The sequence below is a fragment of the Cydia fagiglandana genome, chromosome 13 (genome assembly GCF_963556715.1).
Source record: "Cydia fagiglandana chromosome 13, ilCydFagi1.1, whole genome shotgun sequence".
Classification (NCBI taxonomy): Eukaryota; Metazoa; Arthropoda; class Insecta; order Lepidoptera; family Tortricidae; genus Cydia; species Cydia fagiglandana.
Genome location: NC_085944.1, coordinates 4,267,086 through 4,291,579, shown reverse-complemented (window position 1 = coordinate 4,291,579; position 24,494 = coordinate 4,267,086). Strand labels below are relative to the sequence as shown.

The window sequence follows — 24,494 nt, the reverse complement described above, 5'->3', positions numbered from 1 at the left end:
TCCTCAAATCTCTGGTTCCCATGTGGACAGGTGCTTAAAAAACATACCCGTTTTTAATGAGATTTAAAAAAAAAAAACATGAGTTTCCGGGTGCTCCGGATGCTACAAAAACGCCATTGTCGGTGCCCCTAATATTTGGAAATCAAATCTATTGATGATGAGTGATTAACTCTTGGAAGATTTATAAATTAAGTTTCTAGGTAATTATTTTAAGATCTTCTGGATAGTTAATGATGGTGATTTCGGAAATAGGTATTTAGCTTATTTTTCTTTTTTTTACGCGCCGAAACCTTAATAGCGACCTTACGGTTTCAAAGATGTCAAGATGAAAGAAGAATAAGAAATAGAAGAATAAATAAGACAAACATATTTCAGTATAGATAAGTATTAAGTATCCAAGCTACACGCATGTAATAAGTAGGTAACTTAGATCCGTAAGTTATGTATAAGGGTGAACCCCAATACCCATTTGAAATAGATACCTATATGAGCTATATGAATCTAGTAAAATCAGGACTCTGGAAGAGCTAGGTAAATAGTCTAAATACCTACATAAATATGTTCAGTTGAAGTAAGTATCAATAAGTAACATTATTGTTACTATTCTAGAGCACCATCTAGGGGTTGATTTACTATCGCCATTTTCATACACCACCATTTCTGAACAGTTATGACCCCGTTCAAACACAAAAGGACCTTATTTGTCATATTTTAAAGTCCAAATTAGACTGCGTTATAAATTATAAAGTTCCTTCCCGGTTCACCTATATCGACTCTTTCCCACGATAAGCGACAGGTGTTGTTTTTGTAGCGCAGACACATTCCAATTTGTAACTTAACAGCAGTAGAAAGGGTTTATTTTCGAATGACAATTTTTACGAGTTGGCCAGTCGGTTTAAACATGAAATGCCCATAATAATAAAGTCTATTAAAAAGCGCTTTATCTATTTGACAGGGTTTTAACTCAAACATTTGATACGTAACCTTAACTTACTACCTACTAGGACTCCGTTTACACAATACATGGACAGAAACTAAAACAAAAGGCGGTCTTGTCGCTAAAACGCAATACCGTAGGTAGAGCTATACTTACATCTATGTAGTTATTAAATAGGAAATTTGCCGAAAATTTTATAAATTAGTGCCTACAATAAGTATAAGTTAGTATGTAATTAGTACCAATACCTACCTATATGTAGGCGATTACTAAACTAGGATAATTAATAAAATAAGCATATACTTAAATATGTAAAATATCATATTTAATTCGGTAATTATTACGCATTAATACGATTAATAACGCATATTATTTTGTTGGGTCATAATAATATGACTCATGATTTTAAAGGCTGGCCTAGGAGACGTAGGTAGGACCTCTACATTCTACAAGTAAATATTGCACAATAACTTGCAGCATTTTACTAAACCAAATAACGTAAAAGAAAAGTAGGTAGGTACAATTAAAAACCGAATAAACCTAATTCTTTTCGCAAACCTCCGACTCCATAAGTCCATAATACCTTGCAACCAAAATGACCACTACTGTGGGAAAGATCCGCGAAGGCCCTTCTCAGTTGCCCCTTTTATTAAAGCACCTTGAGTCTCATTGTGTAACACAATGCGGCAAGGGATACGGGATTAATAAGTTTTTGCATTATTGATTTTTGGTTTCTTTGTGCGATTTTTGGTTGTGTGAAATAAAGTTCGCGCGAGGATGTTCTGATGAGGTAAGTTGGCAAAAAATATCTTGTCCTAAAAATATGTCTCACTGGGTTATTTAGATCTTACAAGAGTTACGATTATGTCTAGTTTTTTATTCATTCTAAGAGGGGGAGATTCTCAATTATTTTTTTATTATGTTTAATGTTTGTTTCGTTACTTCAACAATTCTGGACAAATTGACTTTTAGACAGAAAAATAATGTTCCTTACATTATTTTACTGCTTTAAAGTATAAGTAGGTATTATTAAACCTAGCCAGAATTGAATTTAAGATATAGGGCAGGCATAATTACAGATAGGGCGCAATACCTATACTTTTATCAAAGTCGATGGTATTTGGGGCAATGGGATTTTAAAGTAGGCCATTGCCCATTATCCCTTCCCCCTTGCTACAGCCCTGGTCCCATTTTTTTTGTCAAATCCAGTACTGATGATGGGATCGATGAGAAATCAAGTAAACTCTTCTAATGTTTGTATTTTCATCAACAAGTCAAGCATTTCATCAAAAAAAAGTTCCATTTGATGAAGACCATGAACGGAGTTCGATTTCACGTTCGACGATTTGGTTTTAATAGTTTTGGCGTCCAAGGGTTTTTTGAAGATAATTTGATAGCGCTATTGAGGATTTTTACTACACAAAACCATCATCTAGTGAATTCTAGTGTATCAATCGTTAATTAAACAAATATTACTTGAGGGTGGGATTAAGGATTTTGATTCCAGCTTCATAATACGCTAAGATGGTGACAATTTTTGTGCGAACGAATAAACGCATCCTAATTACTTATATAGAAAATAAAAAAAAACGTGTTATTTATAAAATTGTTTATTAAAATATTAAAATGACTAATATTAATGTTACATACATACTTCGTCATATACATTATAACTTTAAAATCTAACATACTTTAAAGTTGCAATGTATGAACGCATAAAATTAGATATACAATTGCACAACTCTGGTTACATTGTCTTATAATTTAAAACCTAGTCTATTCAAAATAAATGCAGTTATAAATGCCCTTATACTTATAATTTCAGAATTATTACGGAACAGTATGCATTTCCAATTTTTGCAAGATATTTATGGGTGTTTCTAAGACTGACAAAAATATTTTAGTAATTGATCCATGCAAAATCGTATCAATGTATCTCAACATATGTAGTTATTTAATAAAAATTACAGGTAAATAGGCAATTGTTGAAATAGTTTTTGTGAAAGCATGTTTGTTGTAAATGTAAACAAAAATATGTTTTACAGTACATCTAATGCTCCATTACGAAACTCTGTACTATAATAAGCACATTATGTAACTGCGTTGAAAATTTAAAGGGACATATGTACTGTAAAACGTACGATACACGTGCGAATAGGTAATTCGCAACTCGTGCGATTTCAAACCCTTCGGTCGTGTATCGTAAATAACTATTAGGATATCGGATAATTTAAAAGGTTTCATATTGTTCCATGCATTATATGCTAATTCTTAAGAAAAATTTAAATGTTAAGCTTAAATTCTTCATTCACATTGTTACATATTTGGCAATTTTTCCTAAACTAAGATTTATGCTAAATAAAACTATTTATTTCACCAATCTCAGACCATAATGCAGATATCGCACACATGTTTTTTTTAAATCTATTTCTTAAAAAGTATGGTCATTTTAGTTGGATTATATATTTACTGGCACTGAATTATCACAGCTATATATTTGTCTAAGTCAATTACAGGATTTGATATATAGTTTTTGAGATTTTGAAGAATTTGAGAATAAACAGAGATAAAGTTAGTAATTATAAAGTAACATAAAAAGAATATAAGAAAATATTAGCAGATTATTATTTCTCCATAAATAATCAATTCTTGTACAGCAAGTGGCATTCAAAATAATAATAAAACAAACAAATTAAGTATAGATACTTCACAAACATTAATATCAACTAAATAAGATGCATTGAAAATAATAAGAGTCAAGTTTTAAACAATCTAATTAGATAAAATAAAATATTATTTTAACTGTAATATTATTTAAATATCACGGATTTTGAGTCATAATCATTACGGAATATATCTAAATATTCGCAATACTTTAATGATATCTCTAGTTATTCAAATAACATCGGCATTAGCCCTCCTGGGGTATTAGGTTTACTTTGAATAAAATCCTATTAGGAACAGTAGTATTGCAATTAATGTTAATTATTACTAAATCTACGACTACTTTATCAATCTTATAATATTCAGATGTTTCGCGAATACTTTAAGCTATTTCGATATGGTCAGATCATTGTTTTGAGCCGTTAGCAATTCAGTAAATTCGTCCCTCAAATCTTAGATAAGGCATACCACAAAACTATGAAATTGTAGCTGCGTTTAACACTCTTTGCACGTGAAGCAATTAAAAAAGAGACAGGACGCTGCCCACCGCAGGTAAGTGTGACAGAGAGCACACTACCTATTCGTGTGCAACGAGTGTTTGACACGACTATAGCTCCGAGCTCCGTTATTATTATCAAGAACATGATAAAAATGTCATCAGAACGACCGCAAGTAATAAGTTTTATTGATAAATGCGTATAAGACTTACAAATTGTCAGATTCAGAAAAGATTCGCGGTCACCATGGGAAGGCGCTTTTTACTTGATATAATACGCCGGGAGCAATTAGATACACAGATAGTAAACGTGAACTCAAGTGATATTGGAACCAAATTAGCATGGAACGCAAATGTACGATGACCGCAAGTGCTCTTAAGCCTTTCTTACACACGGCAACTCGAATAATGACCGCGCAATGGTCGCATCACAACTACTTAGTCATTTCTGGGTCGTCCCGTGTGTAAGGCCTTACATGCTCCCTAGTAGGTGTTATTTGTATAATATAAACGCTCGCTTTCCTTGCCAATCTACTTCCCACCTTATACCCGTCTTAGAGAGACCCCACACAGCGTCAGCGCTATGGAAAATGTCGTCGCTGCGCAGTTGCGCGCCATAGTCTCGTCGAGCAGCAGACATAGAGCTAGACGCTGACGCTTAAGTGATGCTAGTGTGGGCTCTTTACGGTTCACATTGGCACATCAGCGACGTACTCTATCCTCAACAGCAGATCCATGAACTCCTGCGCATCGAGCCACCGCCACGGCAGCTCGCGTTCGCCGCAGCCGCGCCGGCGCGTCACGCCGTACAGGGAAGAGAGGGCGAAGATGAAGCAGAGCACGGCGAAGGCTTGGAACAGGCATTTGAGGGACTCCCTGCAATTAGAGACTGTGGAGTAGAGAAGGGCTTTGCTTTGGAGTTGCGTTTAATATAGTATAAAAGTTATATAATTCACTTTTAGGGTTCCGTACCCAAAGGGATTACTAAGACTTCGCTGTCCGTCCGTCTGTCTGTCACCAGGCTGTATCTCATGAACCGTGATAGCTAGACAGTTAGAGTTTTCACAGATGATGTATTTCTGTTGCCGCTATAACAACAAATACTAAAAACAGAATAAAATAAATATTTAAGTGGGGCCCATACAACAAACTTGTTTTTTTTTGCTGTTTTTGGCGTAATGGTACGGAACCCTTCATGTGCGTGTCCGACTCGCACTTGGCGGGTTTTATTAACCCTCATAAGAAAATATGTATTGCAAAATTTGTAAATAAATTGTCATACCACAAGAGTCTACGTATACTGCGTTGCGGCGCGACCGCGGTGCGAGACTCGCACTGCACGCACGGCACCAACGCTTGCGTGCCCACTGACGCCACGTCTGAAAATACACTCATGGTTACAAGGGTACCATCGCCCACACTCTTTATCGGTAAACCTTATTACAAAGGGCATAAGGTCCAGTTACGAGTGTTGATGTTTGTACTCACAGACAAAACATCCTCCAGACTGAGCATAGTCGCGCTACCCCTTCTGCCACACATACGGCAATTTTACTCCATGTTCGAGTCGAAAGTGTCTTTGTGTGACGTCCGTGTCTTTGAACGGACCAATCACAGCACGGGATTTCGCTCATCTCGTCCCGCGCACCCCCGCATTTTTGGCATCATCGGTTGCATGAAATAATTGCTCTAAACTCGGTCTAGAGGATTCCTAGTCTATGTTTGTACTATGCCATAATATAATAGGAATGAATAGAATTAATATAGAATAAATATAATGGTAAACATTTTTACCGAAACTATATAACTTTATCTATAAACTATTATTTAAAAGTCTATTCGTCCTTACACTAAATATAAACCTAACCAAAGACTTATTGATTGCAACAGAAAAGTAGACTACGAAAAAAACGACCTAGATGGCACCGACGCTTATAATGACATACAGATGTAGTGCATAATTATTTTCCGTCGCAATTTCACGGAAACGTACGAACGTGTCTTGCTATTTCAGCCAGTCCCGGTACAAAAAGTACTGAGGTTGACTGAAGTAGCATGACAATAACGAACTATTCCGAGAAAATACGATGGATAACGATTATGCACTACATCTGTATATGTTTTATGGCATTATCGAACATCAAGTATTGACGGCCTGAATATCGCATAATGTACGGAGCAGTACGGCGTCATCAACATCGCTTGTCCGATTCTAGGCACGAATTTATCTTAGACTTTAAACATGATACACAATTAATTTATCTAAACAGTGACCCAGAAGACTAGATTGTTAAGACTTGCTGTTTATTAAAGATGCAATACATAATAATCATAAGTCTTTAAGCGAGCCTTCGAAATCAGATTTTTATACCAATTTGAGAAAATACTAAACATTCTTACAGAATAGACAGTACATTCATCTAAAACTAAACTATAACTAAATATTATCCACAACGACCTCACCACCACCGAGACCACGGGGAAAACGGTGTCCTCGAAACGTAAGAGGTAAATTTAAAACGTAATTTTACGCGATCGATTAAGTCCCGTCGTTGTGAATAATAACTAAATTATAAGTTACTAATGAAGAATACTAGATAATACTAAATATAACTAGGTGATACGATTAAATAACAATAACAATGACTAATAATAAATAACAATATAGATCATTAACAACTACTAATTGATGACTCTAATTTCCGTCAACGGCAGAAATAACTGACGAAATTGCTCAAAAGCACTCCCTTTACTTTTTTATCTGTTACGTGCTGATCTTTTTGAGCGCATCCTCTGCGTAGTTATTTCTGCTGCAAACTGTTCAGAGTAAACCACAACCAACATAAATGACGTCACAGTACCATCGCCCACACTGTTAACTGTACATCGATGGACCTTATGCTTTTTGTAATAAGGTCCACCGATGTATAGTTACGAGTGTTGCTGTTACTACTAAGTGAATGAAACATGAACAAAGGACAACACATTACCTACGACACAAAATACACCTAAACTACTTAAAGATAAGACTGAAATTACCATAGTCAGTTTGGCTTGCTATACAAGACATCTCACACGTCATACTCTCAATTTTCTCCTTCTGAGCCATACATGCAGATTCTAATACATCAAGCTTAGCTTGTAAATTCTGTGACATTGCATCTAAAAAGTCATTCCTGTTCGCGCCTTCGTCTAAATATTTTTGTAAGACATTCAATGTGTCCTCATATTTGTCCAAATCTAGTTGCATATCAGCTAAATTGTTATTTGCTTGAGCTATGTCGCTTTCTAATTTAGCTATGTAATCCTGTAATTTGTCACAGTTTAAGCATTGCTTTGTGCAATCATTGCAAATTTCAACGTTATTGTTATCGACAGAAGGAGCAATTTGCATTGGATCATCTATCTGCGTCCCAGTTTCACAACGTTCTACTTTTAAACCCTCTATATAATCTTGTAAAGTCTTCAAGCTTAACTGAGACTTAATCAACTCTTTTTCAGCATTTGAAACCTTATTTTGAGTCTTCTTAAGGTCTATTCTTAATTTGGCACGTGTGTCCTTTAATTTATTACATTCTACAGTTTTCTCCTTACAATTACTACATATCGGGTCATCTGTTTGTGTCTCAGTGGTTATTTTATCGATTTTAACATCAAGACGCTTTTGTAACTCTTTGAATTCCTTCTCACACTCGACGAGTTCCGTTTGCATGAGAGAAACATTGTTATTGGCAGTTTTAAGATCATTTTGGACATTTACTAAGTCATTTTGTAACTTTTCACATTCGACGCATGTTTTAGTGCATTCACATTCGTTGTTATTAGTTACTTTCTTTAATTCGTCAGTCTGAGTGTCCGTATTTGACGTGTCTACGTTATCATTGTATTCAAATAGTGATTTGGATATGTTGCCAGAGGCGTCAGGTGTATGTCGGGTCATATTGCAAAAGCTGAGTCGAATCTCGTCGAATAGCGATAAGTTGGAGGCGCGTCCAAGCTCCTGATCTTTAAGCACTTTAATGAAAGCCTCTTCTTCTAACACATGATTATCTATGGTAAACAGAATGAATAAGCAAGCATGGTTAAAATTAGAATGAACAGACAAGTGTGGACGTGAAAAGTCAAAGAAGAATCCAGTTAAAATAGTTCCTATATCATAGTTTCTTTTTTGAGTGTATACTTCTTTGACTTTAAACATCTAATATTAAATGAAAAAGACAAGACAGATGGTAGCGGGAGTGTGGTTGGGGATGGGGAAACGGATCATCCTTAGCAGATTCCTGATAGCTGTTCACACATTTGATTTTAACACTCTCAATGCCATTAGTAGCTGGTAGTCCATAAATAAGGCCATAAAGTTATTACACTATTAGATACATTTTAATACCTTTCTGCACTTGAATTTCTATGTGCAGCTGGGCAACCCTTGTGGCCTGTCGGTGATATCCTCCTAAGGCCCAGCCACTCAAACAAAAATCCAGAATTTGCCACTGAAATTTGAACTTTTAGTGCAGGATATAGAGTTGAATTTGGATTTGTTTGAAGATTGAACGAAACAAAAAAATGCGACTCTATTCCAATTGAATATGATTTAAATTTCATCAAACTGAATAAGTACTATAGGTAGGACCTTGGGCCTTAGGAGGATGTTACTTATAGGTAGGACCTTGGGCCTTAGGAGGATGTTACTAAGTCTTTCCTGCTTGTACTTAAATTATGTTCCAGCCATTTAATCGATGGCGTAGGGAGTTTTAAAATTCCACTTTAGATAAATTTGCTCATAACGCTCATAAGGAACGTTGCAATAATCAGTACCTGAAGAGAAACGGCTGTCCGCGTTGAGGGTGTCCAGAGCCGTCAGCATCTGGTCCTCGGTGTAGCTGACGTCTATGGAGCGGTCGAGCCGCAGCTGTGTCTGGTTGGAGCGGTTCAGGACAAGGTAGTTCCATTTCCTAAAGACCTTGCAATAGTACCTGAAGAGAACCGGCTGTCCGCGTTGAGGGTGTCCAGAGCCGTCAGCATCTGGTCCTCGGTATAGCTGACGTCTATGGAGCGGTCGAGCCGCAGCTGTGTTTGGTTGGAGCGGTTCAGGACGTCTTTTAGCTCCATTTCCTAAAGACCTTGCAACAGTACCTGAAGAGAACCGGCTGTCCGCGTTGAGAGTGTCCAGAGCCGTCAGCATCTGGTCCTCGGTGTAGCTGACGTCAATAGAGCGGTCGAGCCGCAGCTGTGTTTGGTTGGAGCGGTTCAGGACGTCCTTTAGCTCCATTTCCAGGATCACCTGAGAAATTACATTTTTTTCGGGTAAAGAAGTTTGCGACTTTAGGTATTATGGGCTAAAGTCGCAATCTCTATTCTTCTTCTAAAATGGAGTAAAGTTATGCAATTTTTGCTAACGATTTATTGTAAGTTGTGACGTACAATCGTACTTCTTGTTGTTACTGTGACATTCCACTTCGTATTATTACTTTGTATTGCTAGTTAGAAAGCAGGAATTGAAATGTAAAGAGCGCTGGTGGCTGGTACCTGTTCCAAACGGAAAGTTCCAAGCCTGGCTCGGCCAAATGGGAAGGAAACTTGCCTCGGTATAGTGTGACTATAGTTGTGCCGTTCTCGAGAACCTCCGTTTATTACGAGGAATGTTCTCGCACACGAACCTTCCCCATACAAAACGGAGAACGTTCTCGAGAACGCAACTATAGATGTGACATACTGACATACCTTCTCTTTCAGCATCTGCTGCACCAGATCCTCCTGGTCCTGCAGCCGCGTCGCCAGCTCGGCTCTCTCCCGCTTCAGCAGCTCGTTCTGTTCTAGAAGGGAAGCTTGTCGCGACGCGTACATCTCGTTGATGCGGTGGCATTCTTCTTTGGACTTGCTTAGAAGCTCTTGTAGGGTTAGTTTCTGGAATAAAATAGAAAGCGTTAATGAAAAAAACTGGACATGTGCGAGTCGGACTCGCCTGCGGAGGGTTACGTACTTTTTAGTATTTGTTGTTATAGCGGCAACAGAAATACATCATGTGTGAAAATTCCAATTGTTCGGTTCACATTCACGAGATACAACCTGGTGACAGACAGACAGACGGATAGTGGAGTCTTAGTAATAGGGTCCGGTTTTTACCCTTTGAGTACGGAACCCTAAAAAGTGACTTATCTCTTCATAGTCTAATGCATTGTTTTAAACTCGTTCATGGCCTAACTTCCGACCTGATGTATCATATGTGGGTCCCAGGGGTCTTCGAACAAGTAAAACTGCACCTACGAAAAGTTTTGTCAGTAGAAAAAGAGTAATTTTAAACATTTAGGCGCGAAAGTTCAATCTTCCTTACTCCCTTTTGATTTTCTACTGAAAAATTGTCTGATTATATTGTGTGGTGATCGCATTTTTCGTATATCTGTGCCCTGTTTATCAAAAGAACTTGTAATACAAGTGGAAGTCCCTTTCTAACACAAGCTGTCAAAAAGGAACTTCCACTTGTATTACAAGCTCAAGCTTCTAGGTTAGCTGGAAGAGATCCCTTTTAGGGATAAGTTCGCCTTTGTACATAACATTTTTATTTTTGTTTTGTTTTTGTCCATTTTATGTAAACCTGTTTATGTGCAATAAAGTGACATACATACATACACACATACAAGCTTTTGATAACAGGGCTCTAGTCTGCAGGGTCCAGGGTCTTACCTCGGCCTCTAATTGGCCACGCCTCATTTAACAAGCACCTATTAACCCTACGTGTATCCCCCTCTGCAGAGCATGCATGGAGGCAGAGGAGACAGCCGCCCACGTCATTCTCGAATGCCCAGGGGTGGCAGAATACCGGGCACAACACCTCGGCTCACCGGGATCTCTCCCAGAAGTCGTCGGCAACGTCAAGGGTCTGCTAGGCTTCTTGGCAGAGGTTGGCAAGAATAGTACCGCCAACCCACCACGCAAAATAGGCGCAATTATATGACGTCGAGTTGCGGAAACCAAGCCCGCGAGAACTTATAATCTATACCTCGGCCTCTAGAGTAGCGGCCTGCTCCAAGGCGGCGGTGGCGCGCCGCTGCGCCGTGTCGCGCTCACGCTTGGCCACGCCCAGCGCCTGCTCGCTACTGCACAGTCGCTCGCACGCTTCCTCGTAATCACGGCGCTCGTGGGTCAATGTCATGTTTTCCTCACGGAGCCTACAAAAAAAAAAGAAAAATAAATAAAGTCCTTGTAGATGTTGTAGTCTGTGGCATTCTCTCTTGACACTGGAGATTGTAATTTTATCATTCTCTCAACAATGCATCATCACACTTTGTAGTTTCACTCCTCAATGCCTGTAACTTATCATGTGACCAATAACGCACTGAATTTTCCATAAAAGCTTTCAATTTGTAGAATAATATTAATAAAATGAAGAGATTGAATTACGCTTCCCGTGTCCTCCTCGATCTTGCGGTCGGCGAAGGCCAGTTGTCTATATAGTGTGGTCATTATATATACAGTGTAAACTCTATATAGCTACACTCAACTCACTCAAGGGACCGGACTTTTTGACGTTATAGAGAATTTTCGTTAAATAGAGGGAAATTAATATGAGAATAAACCAACTAGAGCTAAATATGCCGATGTTATAGGGAGTGAAACGTTATATCGAGTGACGTTGTATGGAGTTTACACTGTAATTAGTTAATTACATGTCGAGGTGTGAGCGCAGCGAGTCCCGCCCGGCGCTGAGCGCGGCCAGCGCTTCTTCGTGCTGTCGGTCGGTGAAGTCCAGTTGTCTATAGAGTGTGGTCATTATATAATTACATGTTGAGGTGTGAGCGCAGCGAGTCCCGCTCGGCGCTGAGCGCGGCCAGCGCCTCTTCGTGCTGTCGGTCGGTGAAGTCCAGTTGTCTATAGAGTGTGGTCATTATATAATTACATGTTGAGGTGTGAGCGCAGCGAGTCCCGCTCGGCGCTGAGCGCGGCCAGCGCCTCTTCGTGCTGTCGGTCGGTGAAGTCCAGTTGTCTATAGAGTGTGGTCATTATATAATTACATGTTGAGGTGTGAGCGCAGCGAGTCCCGCTCGGCGCTGAGCGCGGCCAGCGCCTCTTCGTGCTGTCGGTCGGTGAAGTCCAGTTGTCTATAGAGTGTGGTCATTATATAATTACATGTTGAGGTGTGAGCGCAGCGAGTCCCGCTCGGCGCTGAGCGCGGCCAGCGCTTCTTCGTGCTGTCGGTCGGTGAAGTCCAGTTGTCTATAGAGTGTGGTCATTATATAATTACATGTTGAGGTGTGAGCGCAGCGAGTCCCGCTCGGCGCTGAGCGCGGCCAGCGCCTCTTCGTGCTGTCGGTCGGTGAAGTCCAGTCGTCTATAGAGTGTGGTCATTATATAATTACATGTTGAGGTGTGAGCGCAGCGAGTCCCGCTCGGCGCTGAGCGCGGCCAGCGCCTCTTCGTGCTGTCGGTCGGTGAAGTCCAGTTGTCTATAGAGTGTGGTCATTATATAATTACATGTTGAGGAGTGAGCGCAGCGAGTCCCGCTCGGCGCTGAGCGCGGCCAGCGCCTCTTCGTGCTGTCGGTCGGTGAAGTCCAGTTGTCTATAGAGTGTGGTCATTATATAATTACATGTTGAGGTGTGAGCGCAGCGAGTCCCGCTCGGCGCTGAGCGCGGCCAGCGCCTCTTCGTGCTGTCGGTCGGTGAAGTCCAGTTGTCTATAGAGTGTGGTCATTATATAATTACATGTTGAGGTGTGAGCGCAGCGAGTCCCGCTCGGCGCTGAGCGCGGCCAGCGCGTCTTCGTGCTGTCGGTCGGTGAAGTCCAGTTGTCTATAGAGTGTGGTCATTATATAATTACATGTTGAGGTGTGAGCGCAGCGAGTCCCGCTCGGCGCTGAGCGCGGCCAGCGCCTCTTCGTGCTGTCGGTCGGCGAAGTTCAGTTGTCTATAGAGTCTAATCATTATATAATTACATGTTGAGGTTTGAGCGCAGCGAGTCCCGCTCGGCGCTGAGCGCGGCCAGCGCCTCTTCGTGCTGTCGGTCGGTGAAGTCCAGTTGTCTATAGAGTGTGGTCATTATATAATTACATGTTGAGGTGTGAGCGCAGCGAGTCCCGCTCGGCGCTGAGCGCGGCCAGCGCCTCTTCGTGCTGTCGGTCGGTGAAGTTCAGTTGTCTATAGAGTCTGGTCATTATATAATTACATGTTGAGGTTTGGGCGCAGCGAGTCCCGCTCGGCGCTGATTGCGGCCAGCGCCTCTTCGTGCTGTCGGTCGGTGAAGTGCAGTTGTCTATAGAGTGTGGTCATTATATAATTACATGTTGAGGTGTGAGCGCAGCGAGTCCCGCTCGGCGCTGAGCGCGGCCAGCGCCTCTTCGTGCTGTCGGTCGGTGAAGTCCAGTTGTCTATAGAGTGTGGTCATTATATAATTACATGTTGAGGTGTGAGCGCAGCGAGTCCCGCTCGGCACTGAGCGCGGCCAGCGCCTCTTCGTGCTGTCGGTCGGTGAAGTCCAGTTGTCTATAGAGTGTGGTCATTATATAATTACATGTTGAGGTGTGAGCGCAGCGAGTCCCGCTCGGCGCTGAGCGCGGCCAGCGCCTCTTCGTGCTGTCGGTCGGTGAAGTCCAGTTGTCTATAGAGTGTGGTCATTATATAATTACATGTTGAGGTGTGAGCGCAGCGAGTCCCGCTCGGCACTGAGCGCGGCCAGCGCCTCTTCGTGCTGTCGGTCGGTGAAGTCCAGTTGTCTATAGAGTGTGGTCATTATATAATTACATGTTGAGGTGTGAGCGCAGCGAGTCCCGCTCGGCGCTGAGCGCGGCCAGCGCCTCTTCGTGCTGTCGGTCGGTGAAGTCCAGTTGTCTATAGAGTGTGGTCATTATATAATTACATGTTGAGGTGTGAGCGCAGCGAGTCCCGCTCGGCGCTGAGCGCGGCCAGCGCCTCTTCGTGCTGTCGGTCGGTGAAGTCCAGTTGGCTGCGGAGTTTGGCAGCCAAGTGGGATTTCTCGCGCAGCTCGGCTTGCAGCTCTTCCAGGATTACGTAGCCTGTAAATAATAGATCAGATCAGTGCCCTGTTTATCAAAAGCTTGTAACGTGTAATATAATTGGAAGTCCCTTTCGAACTAAAGCTGTCAAAAAGGGATTTCCACTTAATTACAAGTTACAAGCTTTTGATAAACAGGGCACACATGGTAAAAAAAGTACAAAATTCAAATCATTCATTAAATATTATATATTTTTTAGTATTTAGTTCTGACTCAGGTTATAATTTTTTAATAAGTGTTATGGAATTTCGGGTAGTAAAAAGAATTAGTTTAGTTAAGTCATTGGTTTAGGCTATTTTAATTTAATCATTCTTTACTACATGATGTTGCCTACATTAGTGATAAGCTTTCCCTCATTACAGGAATTGTTTCTAATCACTAGATAATTTGTTAGCTTATTAATTAGATACTTTTTACTTTGAAATGTTGAAGATTCTATTTTAATTACAATTAAACATACCCCAATACCTCATAGGACTCTTAATCAATGATTTAATTTTTTTATTAAAAGTAAAAAAAAAATTACACAAAAATATATAAAAAAAGTAATTACCATCATTAGAAATACCAGAATCAGAGTCCTGAGGCCCCATGCCGCTCTTCAAGTTGAAACTGAAATAATGTGGCAGATTATGACAACAAGCAATGGGTTAACTAGAGACAATGACTGGGGTCAGTGAGGTCATTGCTTGATGAGTACAACACAAATTGATGAAGCTGTAAACGAAAGACAGGCAAGCAATTTAGATACTGATGTAGTAATGTTTTTGGAAATATTCGTATTTTTCGTGCTACTGCCACCCAAGTACTTTTTTGTACCGAGACTGACTGAAACAGCAAGACACGTTCGTACATTTCCGAGAAAATACGATGAAAAAAAACATGCACTACATCTGGATACATATTTTATTTTGTCCATCAATATAAAAATGTGGTACCTATCTATGTATGGGATGCATATTTCCTTTCAACTTTGAGTAGCATTATGAGATATGAGATTTTTTCAAAGTAGTGCCATTATGTTATGTATTTTTAAAATTACATTGTACATTTATAACAATCAAGTGAGAAATCCATATGAGAAATATTCAATTGTTTTTTTTTCCTAGCTTTAATAATATGTAAAGTGTGTCTTTGTAATATGTGAAACAGGAAAAAGAGGAATCCTATTTCATAACAAGTATGTTTGAGGACAAAGTGACAAAAAAACCACTATGTTTATTAATAAATGTATGCTGGGATGTGATGACTTATACATATTAGTGATCCCATATATGTATCTGGTGGCAATGAATTTTAGTTCTGAAAAAATTTAACATACAGACAGATACCTATGAATTGGGTCATGATAAAAGATATATATTTAAAGCTGGCCATACACACTAGGGTATGCCTGTGCAGTTTTGCCAGCTGCACAGGTAAAAAAAAGCATATGTGGTTTTCACCTGTGCACTTTTTTAACCAACTTTGACTGTGCAGTTGAACTGCACAAGCAAAACTGTGCAGGTGTACCATTAGTGTGTATGGCCAGCATTAACAGGAACTATATAAAAACCTGTAGCTGTGGTTGCAGCTTCCCTGGGTACTGGCATCTGTTATTCTTATTCTCTCCCACAAAGGTATGATTTTACAAAATTAGCCTAAATCCATTCCAGGGCTAAACTTTCTATATCCTAAATTAAATCAGAATTTTCACATTCCCCACATTAAGCAATGCTTTTACCCATAGTACAAGCATTGCTTATTAGGGGCTAGGCCGATCTGTGTAAGATTGTCCCCTAAATATTTATATTTATTTATTTATAATATTAGTATAGACACAGAGTAATATTAGTTCTTTATACAGAGTTGTGACTGCACTGAAATCACAAACAAATTGAGTGCCATACAGCTGGTATCGATTTTAAATATAACATGTACCTTTCATCAAGGTCTAGCTTGGTCTTCTGATTGTCAGTGAAAGCATTCAGTGCGCTGGCCAGTTGAGGCACGTTTATCTCCGGATTGCTCTGGTTAGGGTCTAGTAGGGTTTTCAGGTAGCTAAATTCAGCACTGTCAAATATAAAGCCATAATTACAGACGGGTCAATACACAAGAGTAACGCGATTCACAATTTTTTCACGTGTTAATTTATCTTAAGTTGACTATTAATTTTTGTTCCTAAAATAGACAGTCTGGACACTAAATTTATTATGAAATAAAAAATCACGCAATGAAATCGTGACCCGCGTTATTTTATCGTGGAATGCTCCATTATTTAAACAATGCAGCCTGTAACTAGAAACAACGTACAGAAATATAAAATTTAGACATAATTTCACGAGTTCATTTTCTGTATGAGTAATAACAATATGGGTATAAGAAATCAACCGAAATGAACTAAGAATTAAATAATAATTAACATTATTCTAACTCACTTGTTAGTCTTCACGGAAGGAGCGAATTTATCCATGAGTGCACCCACATGTAAAGTACCGGTACTCTTAGCACCGCAAAAGTCAAATATTTGCAGTGCAGTCTCGAGACACTCTGTAACACGGAATTAAGCTAAGCACATGCAAAATAAACACGATACCAACGCGATGCCGTAATAATAACAAACAGAAAACGAACTTACCGTCGGTGTTAGATGTATCTCGATCTAAATCCATTTTCTTCGAGCAATCACAGTGTAACTGCACGGAAACTCGTTAAAGTTATTTCAGATCCAGTCTAAATCATGTGCGATATAAGTACGTTAACGGCTCTAGTTGTTTGTTATTCGTTACGGAGTCAGTACGGTTAAATAAATTCGTTACGCTGGGCCGGAGTACAAAAATAGCAATGCAAAAATAGTTTAAAGTCGGTTTATAGTCGGTTTAATCAAACAAACGTCAATCAAAGCTCGCTTTTGCTATTGTCTATGAGTGGTCTATGCGGTCTATCGTCTATGCTAATCAGATAAGGCTCCTGCTACACAGCTGGCAACCAATCTTCCGACTGCTTCCGACCGCCGGAAAACCAAAACTTGGAATTATGGAAGCCTCCATGAAGCATTTTATTCTATAATATTTTTAATTTGAGTGATTTTGCATTTGCATCTCTTTCTCCCAAATTATTTGTTAAGCGCCTAATACATGGTAAGAAACGAGGATTTCGCCCAAAATGACTTTGCTAGTTTCCGACCGGTTTCCGGTTCCTGGCTTCATGGTTTGTGGCTTTTTACATGGTTTTAAAAAAATATCAAGGTCGCAGGTCGCAGTGGTTGACCAATGCCGTGTAGTAGGGCCTTTAGATCTGTTCCAGCCATAGTTAAAACGGTTGACATTCGATGAAATATTGACAACTGTCACTGTCACAGGAGGATTTAATTTATTTTATGGCAATACAGTCTTTTCTTGTCGACGAGTTATAGGAATGTGAGTTTCGTAAATTTACAAGAAAAATATCTATTTAAATCTGTGTTAATAAGAAACATTTGAAGCAAATTTCTTCACTAATATAAAGTGTGTGCATCGTACTGTGCGTCACCATTAAGATTTTTAATATTAATTGAGATTTTACACTTATATTGATAAGTTCAAGTCGAAGTTGTACACACAGTTGATAGTGATTATTGTGGTGTTTCTCAACATAGTTATCTTAAAAATACGTCTTAACCCAAAGAGTAATTTTAATAACGCAATACGCTCATATTAATTGCATATTACAGAAGTTGTGAGTCGATTTTAGTGAATCAAAATACGGTTTTAGAGGTTAGTTTTGTTTTCGCAGATCCATCCAAGATGGGTAAGATCATGAAACCCGGGAAGGTGGTGCTGGTCCTCAGCGGCCGGTACGCGGGCCGCAAGGCCATCGTCGTCAAAAACTACGACGAGGGAACATCGGACAAACCCTACGGCCACGCTTTTGTCGCCGGCATCGACAGGTATCCGAGGAAAGTGCAGAAGAGGATGGGCAAAAACAAAATCCACAAGCGCTCTAAAGTCAAGCCTTTTGTTAAGGTAAGAATCTTTGAATTTTCAACATAACCTAAAAGTTTGTTTTGATAGTGAAATGCTCCATGTTATCCTTGAGATGTCAAGTTTAGATGTTGATTGCATTTTTGTAAGACGAGAAGTAGGCCTTTAAGTCGATGATGACAAAATTAAAACAAAATGCTTACTAGATATTGAAGTAAAATCATTTTATCAAGCTCTCAGCTGGCTGAATAAAAACTTGTATACTGCATATTGTATGATGTATAATTTTTTTTAGCGTTAGGCAGAAGGTAAACAATTTGACGTGTCTTATTAAAAAATATTGGAATTAGTTGTCCAGTTGTTTTCCATCGTTCTAATAAATGCCTCTGTTCTCCTTGCACCATTTTTACATATGCCTGATGGTTGACTGGTAGAGAATGCCATTAGGCATTAAGTCCGCCATTATTTTTATGGTCTGTGCAATAAAGTTTCAATAATTAAATAAAAACGCTTTGCAAGAGAATGTGAAAGATCATATATGATTTATAATTGTAACATATTTGCTGTGACTTATTTTTCAATGGTGATTTTTAATAAAAAGACATATCAAGACCGCTTATATTCTTTCTAATGATCGATTATTCATATTAAATTTCACATAATAAGACAAAAGATGAAAGAAAGTTATTTCTTCACACCTTAGTGCTCTTCATGTAATAAGGACAATTGACACCCAAAAGGGTCCCAAGACTTGTGTATAGGCATGATTAGGTAGTACTTCTCATGTGAATGCCAATATGATGGGCTGCCACCAGTTGATCTGCCCTGCTTATCGTATGTGCAGTACTTGCATGAACACCATCACCATAGTTTAACCTTTTGGCCGCCGGACCTAGTCCGCAAAGATGCTCACTCACACGCCAGAGCAAATTTTAAGTAAACAACTAATAAAAAGTTTAGGGATTGCAAATAGTGATATCGATATTTACAATTTATGGTAAAAATCTTTTTAATTTAGCTTTGTTCTTATCCTGTTTTAATTTCATTCCAAATTGCCAAAATTAAACATATGTTTTACACCCGAAAATGTTTAAAATATAGGGATTTAACATAAAAAACAACCACTAAACAATGTCGATTCAAGACGTGATATCGCCGCACTAGGCTGTACGAGAAGTCTTTTATACAAGACAACGGCGCGCATGGACTGCCCGCAGTGCAGACCGACAAGGACCGTTTTCGCGCGGATTAAGTAATAATAGTCTCTAGGTCAACGGCGTAAGCGCTTGTCAGTACGTAAACTTTATTGGCGTAACGTTAAAGCTGCGCATCATGTGTCGATAAAGTCAATATACTTACCGGAACTGTTTTAGTGAAAATTACACGTGGGTTGAATTTTTAATGAGTGGAGATATTATTCCGGAATTAGAATCTATCATTATGATTTCAGTTTGGTTTACATTAATCTATAAACTCTTACCAAAAAAACGTTCAACGACTTGTTATAAAAATACACATTAATTTCAATGTTATAATAAAAAACTTAAGTCTGATAAACAGGTATGTCCATGTACCACTCTTGTGCGAAGCGGTTGCTGCGGTGTATCCCTTCCCACTAAGCTATAAAATAACATCCTTTATTTTTTTTATTTATCCTTCTGCAATTAAATAGTCCACATCTACAAGGGCAAATTTACTTGTCTGACTCTACTTTATACAGCTAAAGAAGCTGCCTGAACTTTACATATAGTTATGCCTATCTGACTCTCGTTCTACGTATTCTAGTAAGTAGTTACCTACTATTCGTTAAAAAAAATTGGCGATTAACAAGTGTTACTTAAATAAAAACATATTTCTGACTTTATAGGTATTTAATTTAAAAATTCCCATATCGAGTTAACATTCCCATCCCTAGCTGTCTTTTATACAAGACAACGGCGACGAGGAACATGAAAAACATTGAAAATTGGAGCAATTTTTTTAAAAGCCTTATTATAAACGAATGGATTTATATAGCTGCTTAAAAAGCAAATAAATAAAAAAACAAAGACCTTAAATATGAACAAGAGTGTAAATGAAATTGCAATTGTTATTATTTTCACATTAACTCGGTGGTTGAATTTGTGTCTTGTATACAAGACGACGGCGCCAGCGTATCGTTCTATCGTTGTCTTGTATACCGGACAACGGCGGTCAAAGGGTTAATAAAGAACTTATTCAAAGAGAACTAGATTAACTGTATGACCTTTCAACTGCAACTACTGCATATAAAGAAACAGGTGCTAAGCGTATATAGTGCGTCAAGCAAATCTTGTCAGTAGCAATGTAAAGCAAACTAAAGTAGGGCAACACTCAAAGAGTAGTATTGCGCTAAGAAAAGCAGCAATGTACAATGTACATCGAACCAAAACTTTTTTTTCCGCTGAGCGCGCCTTGTCACGTACGTCAATTCAAATTGTCACTCGCGGATTCTCTATTGAAAATGTTTGAAATTGTTATTAATACGTATGGACGGACAATTTAAAAGCGGTGTGTGATGTTGATAAAAAAAACCGGGCAAGTGCGAGTCGGACTCGCGCACGAAGGGTTCCGTACCTACCATAATGCAAAAAAAAAACGATAAAAAAAAACAAAAAAAAAACGGTCACCCATCCAAGTACTGACCACTCCCGACGTTGCTTAACTTTGGTCAAAAATCACGTTTGTTGTATGGTATGGGAGCCCCATTTAAATCTTTATTTTATTCTGTTTTTAGTATTTGTTGTTATAGCGGCAACAGAAATACATCATCTGTGAAAATTTCAACTGTCTAGCTATCACGGTTCGTGAGATACAGCCTGGTGACAGACGGACGGACGGACGGACGGACGGACAGCGAAGTCTTAGTAATAGGGTCCCGTTTTACCCTTTGGGTACGGAACCCTAAAAAATGATTAACTAATTTGAAGATCTCAAAATAAAATTGTAAGTGGACTATGCCGTTAAACAAGAATGTATGAATAAAATCGTTGCTTCAGCAGGTAGATGTCATACTGGATTTTCATATTTTATTAGATTTCTCAGTTGGCACTGTAGGCATTGTAGGCACCTTAGCTTTAATTAAGCACAGTCTTGTTTAATATAGGTATTGGTATTCAATGGTGACACAGCAGAAATATCTCTTGAAATAGAATCGATTCAGAATGTAAACATTGTAAACCATTTGTAAACAAACAAGATGATGGCTGTCATTCACGATCCACATTCCACAGATAAAACACAGATGACACGCGATTTTCGAATTATTCGAACACAGTGTTGCTAACCCGCGATTTTTCAAATTTGCCGCCGTTTGCTACTGACAAGATTTGCTTGACCCAGTTATAGTATTGCAGACAGTAGGTACAGTCAACGTCAGAAATATGTTTACACTTTTGCACTTTACTCCTTGGTAATAAGGCAAAAAGTGTAGTTTAGGCTTCTATCATTCATTCATCTACAATAAAAAAATCTGATATGTAATCTAATTAATTTTAACAAAATTTTTGTAAAATTTAAAACATGGGGGCTGTTCATAAATTACGTCATCTACTTTTGACGAACCCTCTCCCCTAAAATCATGCTTCGAATGACCCCGTTTCCTCCCACGTCAGGCTACCATCATCCGATGTCCAGACCCCCCCATTTTGATGACGTAATTTATGAATAGCCCCATGTGTCTATTAAATTAAACTTATTCTCCTTCATTCCAGGTAGTAAACTACAACCACCTTATGCCCACTCGTTACACAGTAGACTTCAGTTTCGAGAAGTTCTCCGCCAAGGACCTGAAGGACCCGGCCAAGCGCAAGAAGCTGCGTTTCAACACCAGGGTGCGCTTTGAGGAGAGATACAAGAGCGGGAAGAACAAGTGGTTCTTCCAGAAGCTTAGGTTTTAAGTACAAAATAAACATTGCGCGAGTAATGTAATGTGTAGTTTCATTTGGGAAGGAGATGAAAATATACTCTTTTTGCTTTTTAAAAATCTTTGTTAGTCTGAGTGGAAAAATAAGTGATATATTATACAACTCTTTCTGCACAGTCTACAAGAGATTGAATATAAATGATGATGAATGAACCAGAAGGTTCACTGTGAAAATCATATGCATACCTATGAATCAGAATAAAGTAAGTATATGGTCAATATGGTATAATATATAGTAATTCGCTCATGATAACAAGAAATAACTTAAAATGTAGCCAATATGGTTGGTGCTGAGAAAGGGGCAGCTACACCTACAGGGGCTCGAGCGGCAAAGACTGCAAATCCGCCACTGTTCTAATCTAAGCTTAGGAATAAATGAAAAGTGGGAAAATTCACTGTGCTGGGGACACTAGAACTTTGCCAATATTTTAGATTAGCTGAAACAAGCTTTTTTTTTTGAAGAGCTTATGTTGTCCTACTGCTGGGCCTAGGCCATAAGCTTTTTATGGCTTTATTGATACGTAAATAATGCTTACAAAATCGGCTTCAATTTATGCGTTCTTACTGGTATTTGTAATAAACGCTTCAAAAATTACTAATTGTTGGAATTCGAACATAAGTAAACAGAAAAGGAGGAAGGGAAGCATATACATTTTAACTAATGTTTATACAATCTACGTTGACACAACGATAGCGTCATCTATAGTGCAAGCAGCGCCATCTGACAACAAAAACGAATACTTACTTCAAAATGTTTGATTTTTTCTAAGCTTTAATTGTGCATAGAAGATAAAAGGTAGGATCCTATTTAAGGTATACGCGTGCCTCCGTGAGGGACAAAACATAGGCAATGCGACACTATGATGGGTCGAATTTATTTGTTGCCCATCATAACCCATATTAATTTATGGTGGGGAATAAAAAAAAATGATGACAAGGACAAACAATAGGGCCTTCGCTGCTACTCCTACTGAAAGATACATAAGACTACCCCGTTCGCTCATGTTCCCCACCCATCATGCCTTATCCAGTTAAAATACTAGATTCATGGCTTTGTGGTTTCATTTGCAGATCTACTTATTTATTACAGAATGAATGCTGCCGTACAGGGCCACCTACTTTAGCTGTGACAACTGTGCTATTTTACGGTACCTACGTACAACCACTGTACCTACACCAACATAGGGGGTTGTACAGATGTTATCTTATTTTCACGGAAACGTACGAACGTGTCTTGCTATTTCAGTCAGTCTCGGTACAAAAAGAAGTAGCATGACAAATACGGATGTTTCTTAGATAATTTTTAAGAAAAAAAAACAGACTTTGGGGGCCGGTGAAAGATTATTGTCGATGGTGCACTATGTAGAAAAGGAGGTAAAACCACCCACTTTTCTACTAGCATTTCGCTTCTGTAAGGGTTGTAGTTCTAGCCTACCCAATCCACTCCTCTGATAGCAGTTCGGTTCTGTGAGGATCGCAGTTCGAACCGAATCAAACCCCCTTTTTTTAATTACCATTTCGTTTCTGTAAGGCTCGCAGTTCTAACCTAACCTAACCCTTGTTCGGTTCTGTGAGGATCACAGTTTAAACCTAACCTAACCCACTTAACGGCGCATGCGGTGCGGTGTATGGGGGTTTGAGCGGATGGGGCTAGTAATATTGGCATCATCATACTTTATACCTACATTTTATGGTATGGTGGTTGTTTTCTGGGTCAAGTTCCGGGTCCGGGTCCGAACGGAATCCGGGTATAAGTCCGGTTCTGGGTCCGAGTCCGGGTCGCAGTCCAAGTCAAAATCGAAATTCAAAATCACCAAACGTGTACTATGCGTCGTTGAAGAGTTCTGTTCTGGTCATCATCAGCAGTTCCACTTCATCAAATGCGACAGTTTTTAATGAAAATGCTTGATTTTCTGATATAAATACCAAAATCTCTATACGCATGCCTTTAAGATTTGAGGAGTTCCCTCGATTCCTCATGGATCCCATCATCAGAACTCGAGCTTGACAAAAATGTGGCTTAAAAATCTTAACTTGCTTAACAAACATAACGAAGACGACAAATCGCCAAGGGTGAACTATGCGTCGTTGAAGAGTTCCGTTCTGATCATCATCAGCAGTCCACTTCATCAAATGTCACTTTTTTGGATGTATATGCTTCATTTGTTGCTAAAAACCCAAAAATCACTATATGTATGCCTTTAAGATTTGAGGAGTTCCCTCGATTCCTCATGGATCCCATCATCAGAACTGGGTTTTGACAAAAACGGGACCAATCTGTATGCATAGACATACAATCAAAAAAAGAATTTTCAAAATCGGTCCAGTAATGACGGAGATATGGAGTAACAAACATAAAAAAAAACATACAACCGAATTGATAACCTTCTTTGAGATTTGGAAGTCGGTTAAAAATCCGATGGAAAACAATTATGCACTACTTACATCTGTACTTTAATTTTTCTCACGTCTACTCTTACTCAATTCATACTCATTTTGAAACTTAC

General features: G+C 39.0%; 2 protein-coding genes and 1 long non-coding RNA gene across 3 annotated transcripts in view; 2 read left to right on the top strand and 1 right to left on the bottom strand.

The window, feature by feature from the left end:
* Positions 1 to 24,494, top strand: part of LOC134670037 (uncharacterized) — a 366,992-nt gene that overhangs the window by 219,286 nt on the left and 123,212 nt on the right. The window lies entirely within an intron of this gene.
* Positions 2,535 to 16,936, bottom strand: LOC134670029 (interaptin-like). Its single transcript, XM_063527698.1, has 11 exons — positions 16,721 to 16,936; positions 16,521 to 16,632; positions 16,024 to 16,155; positions 14,657 to 14,715; positions 13,947 to 14,103; positions 11,095 to 11,263; positions 9,819 to 10,001; positions 9,231 to 9,378; positions 7,137 to 8,147; positions 5,380 to 5,476; positions 2,535 to 4,973 (listed from the first exon to the last, which is right to left on the bottom strand). The coding sequence occupies exons 1-11, from the start codon at positions 16,752 to 16,754 to the stop codon at positions 4,787 to 4,789; spliced, it is 2,289 nt and encodes a 762-aa protein (XP_063383768.1). The 5' UTR covers positions 16,755 to 16,936; the 3' UTR covers positions 2,535 to 4,786.
* On the top strand, positions 17,408 to 21,992 carry LOC134670002 (large ribosomal subunit protein eL27). Its single transcript, XM_063527649.1, has 3 exons — positions 17,408 to 17,501; positions 17,857 to 18,086; positions 21,776 to 21,992. Exons 2-3 carry the CDS (start codon positions 17,868 to 17,870, stop codon positions 21,959 to 21,961), a joined length of 405 nt encoding a protein of 134 aa, XP_063383719.1. The 5' UTR covers positions 17,408 to 17,501; positions 17,857 to 17,867; the 3' UTR covers positions 21,962 to 21,992.

What these genes read in the sequence shown, in the direction of transcription:
- LOC134670029 (XM_063527698.1), bottom strand. Translation starts at nt 16,754, where the DNA reads ATGGATTTAGATCGAGATACATCTAACACCGACG. An exon ending in AAGCTAGACCTTGATGAAAG is followed by an intron (nt 14,716 to 16,023) that starts GTACATGTTATA and finishes ACATTATTTCAG; the next exon opens with TTTCAACTTGAAGAGCGGCA. An exon ending in AGTATACGTAGACTCTTGTG is followed by an intron (nt 4,974 to 5,379) that starts GTATGACAATTT and finishes CTCTAATTGCAG; the next exon opens with GGAGTCCCTCAAATGCCTGT.
- LOC134670002 (XM_063527649.1), top strand. Translation starts at nt 17,868, where the DNA reads ATGGGTAAGATCATGAAACCCGGGAAGGTGGTGCTGGTCCTCAGCGGC. An exon ending in AAGTCAAGCCTTTTGTTAAG is followed by an intron (nt 18,087 to 21,775) that starts GTAAGAATCTTT and finishes CCTTCATTCCAG; the next exon opens with GTAGTAAACTACAACCACCT.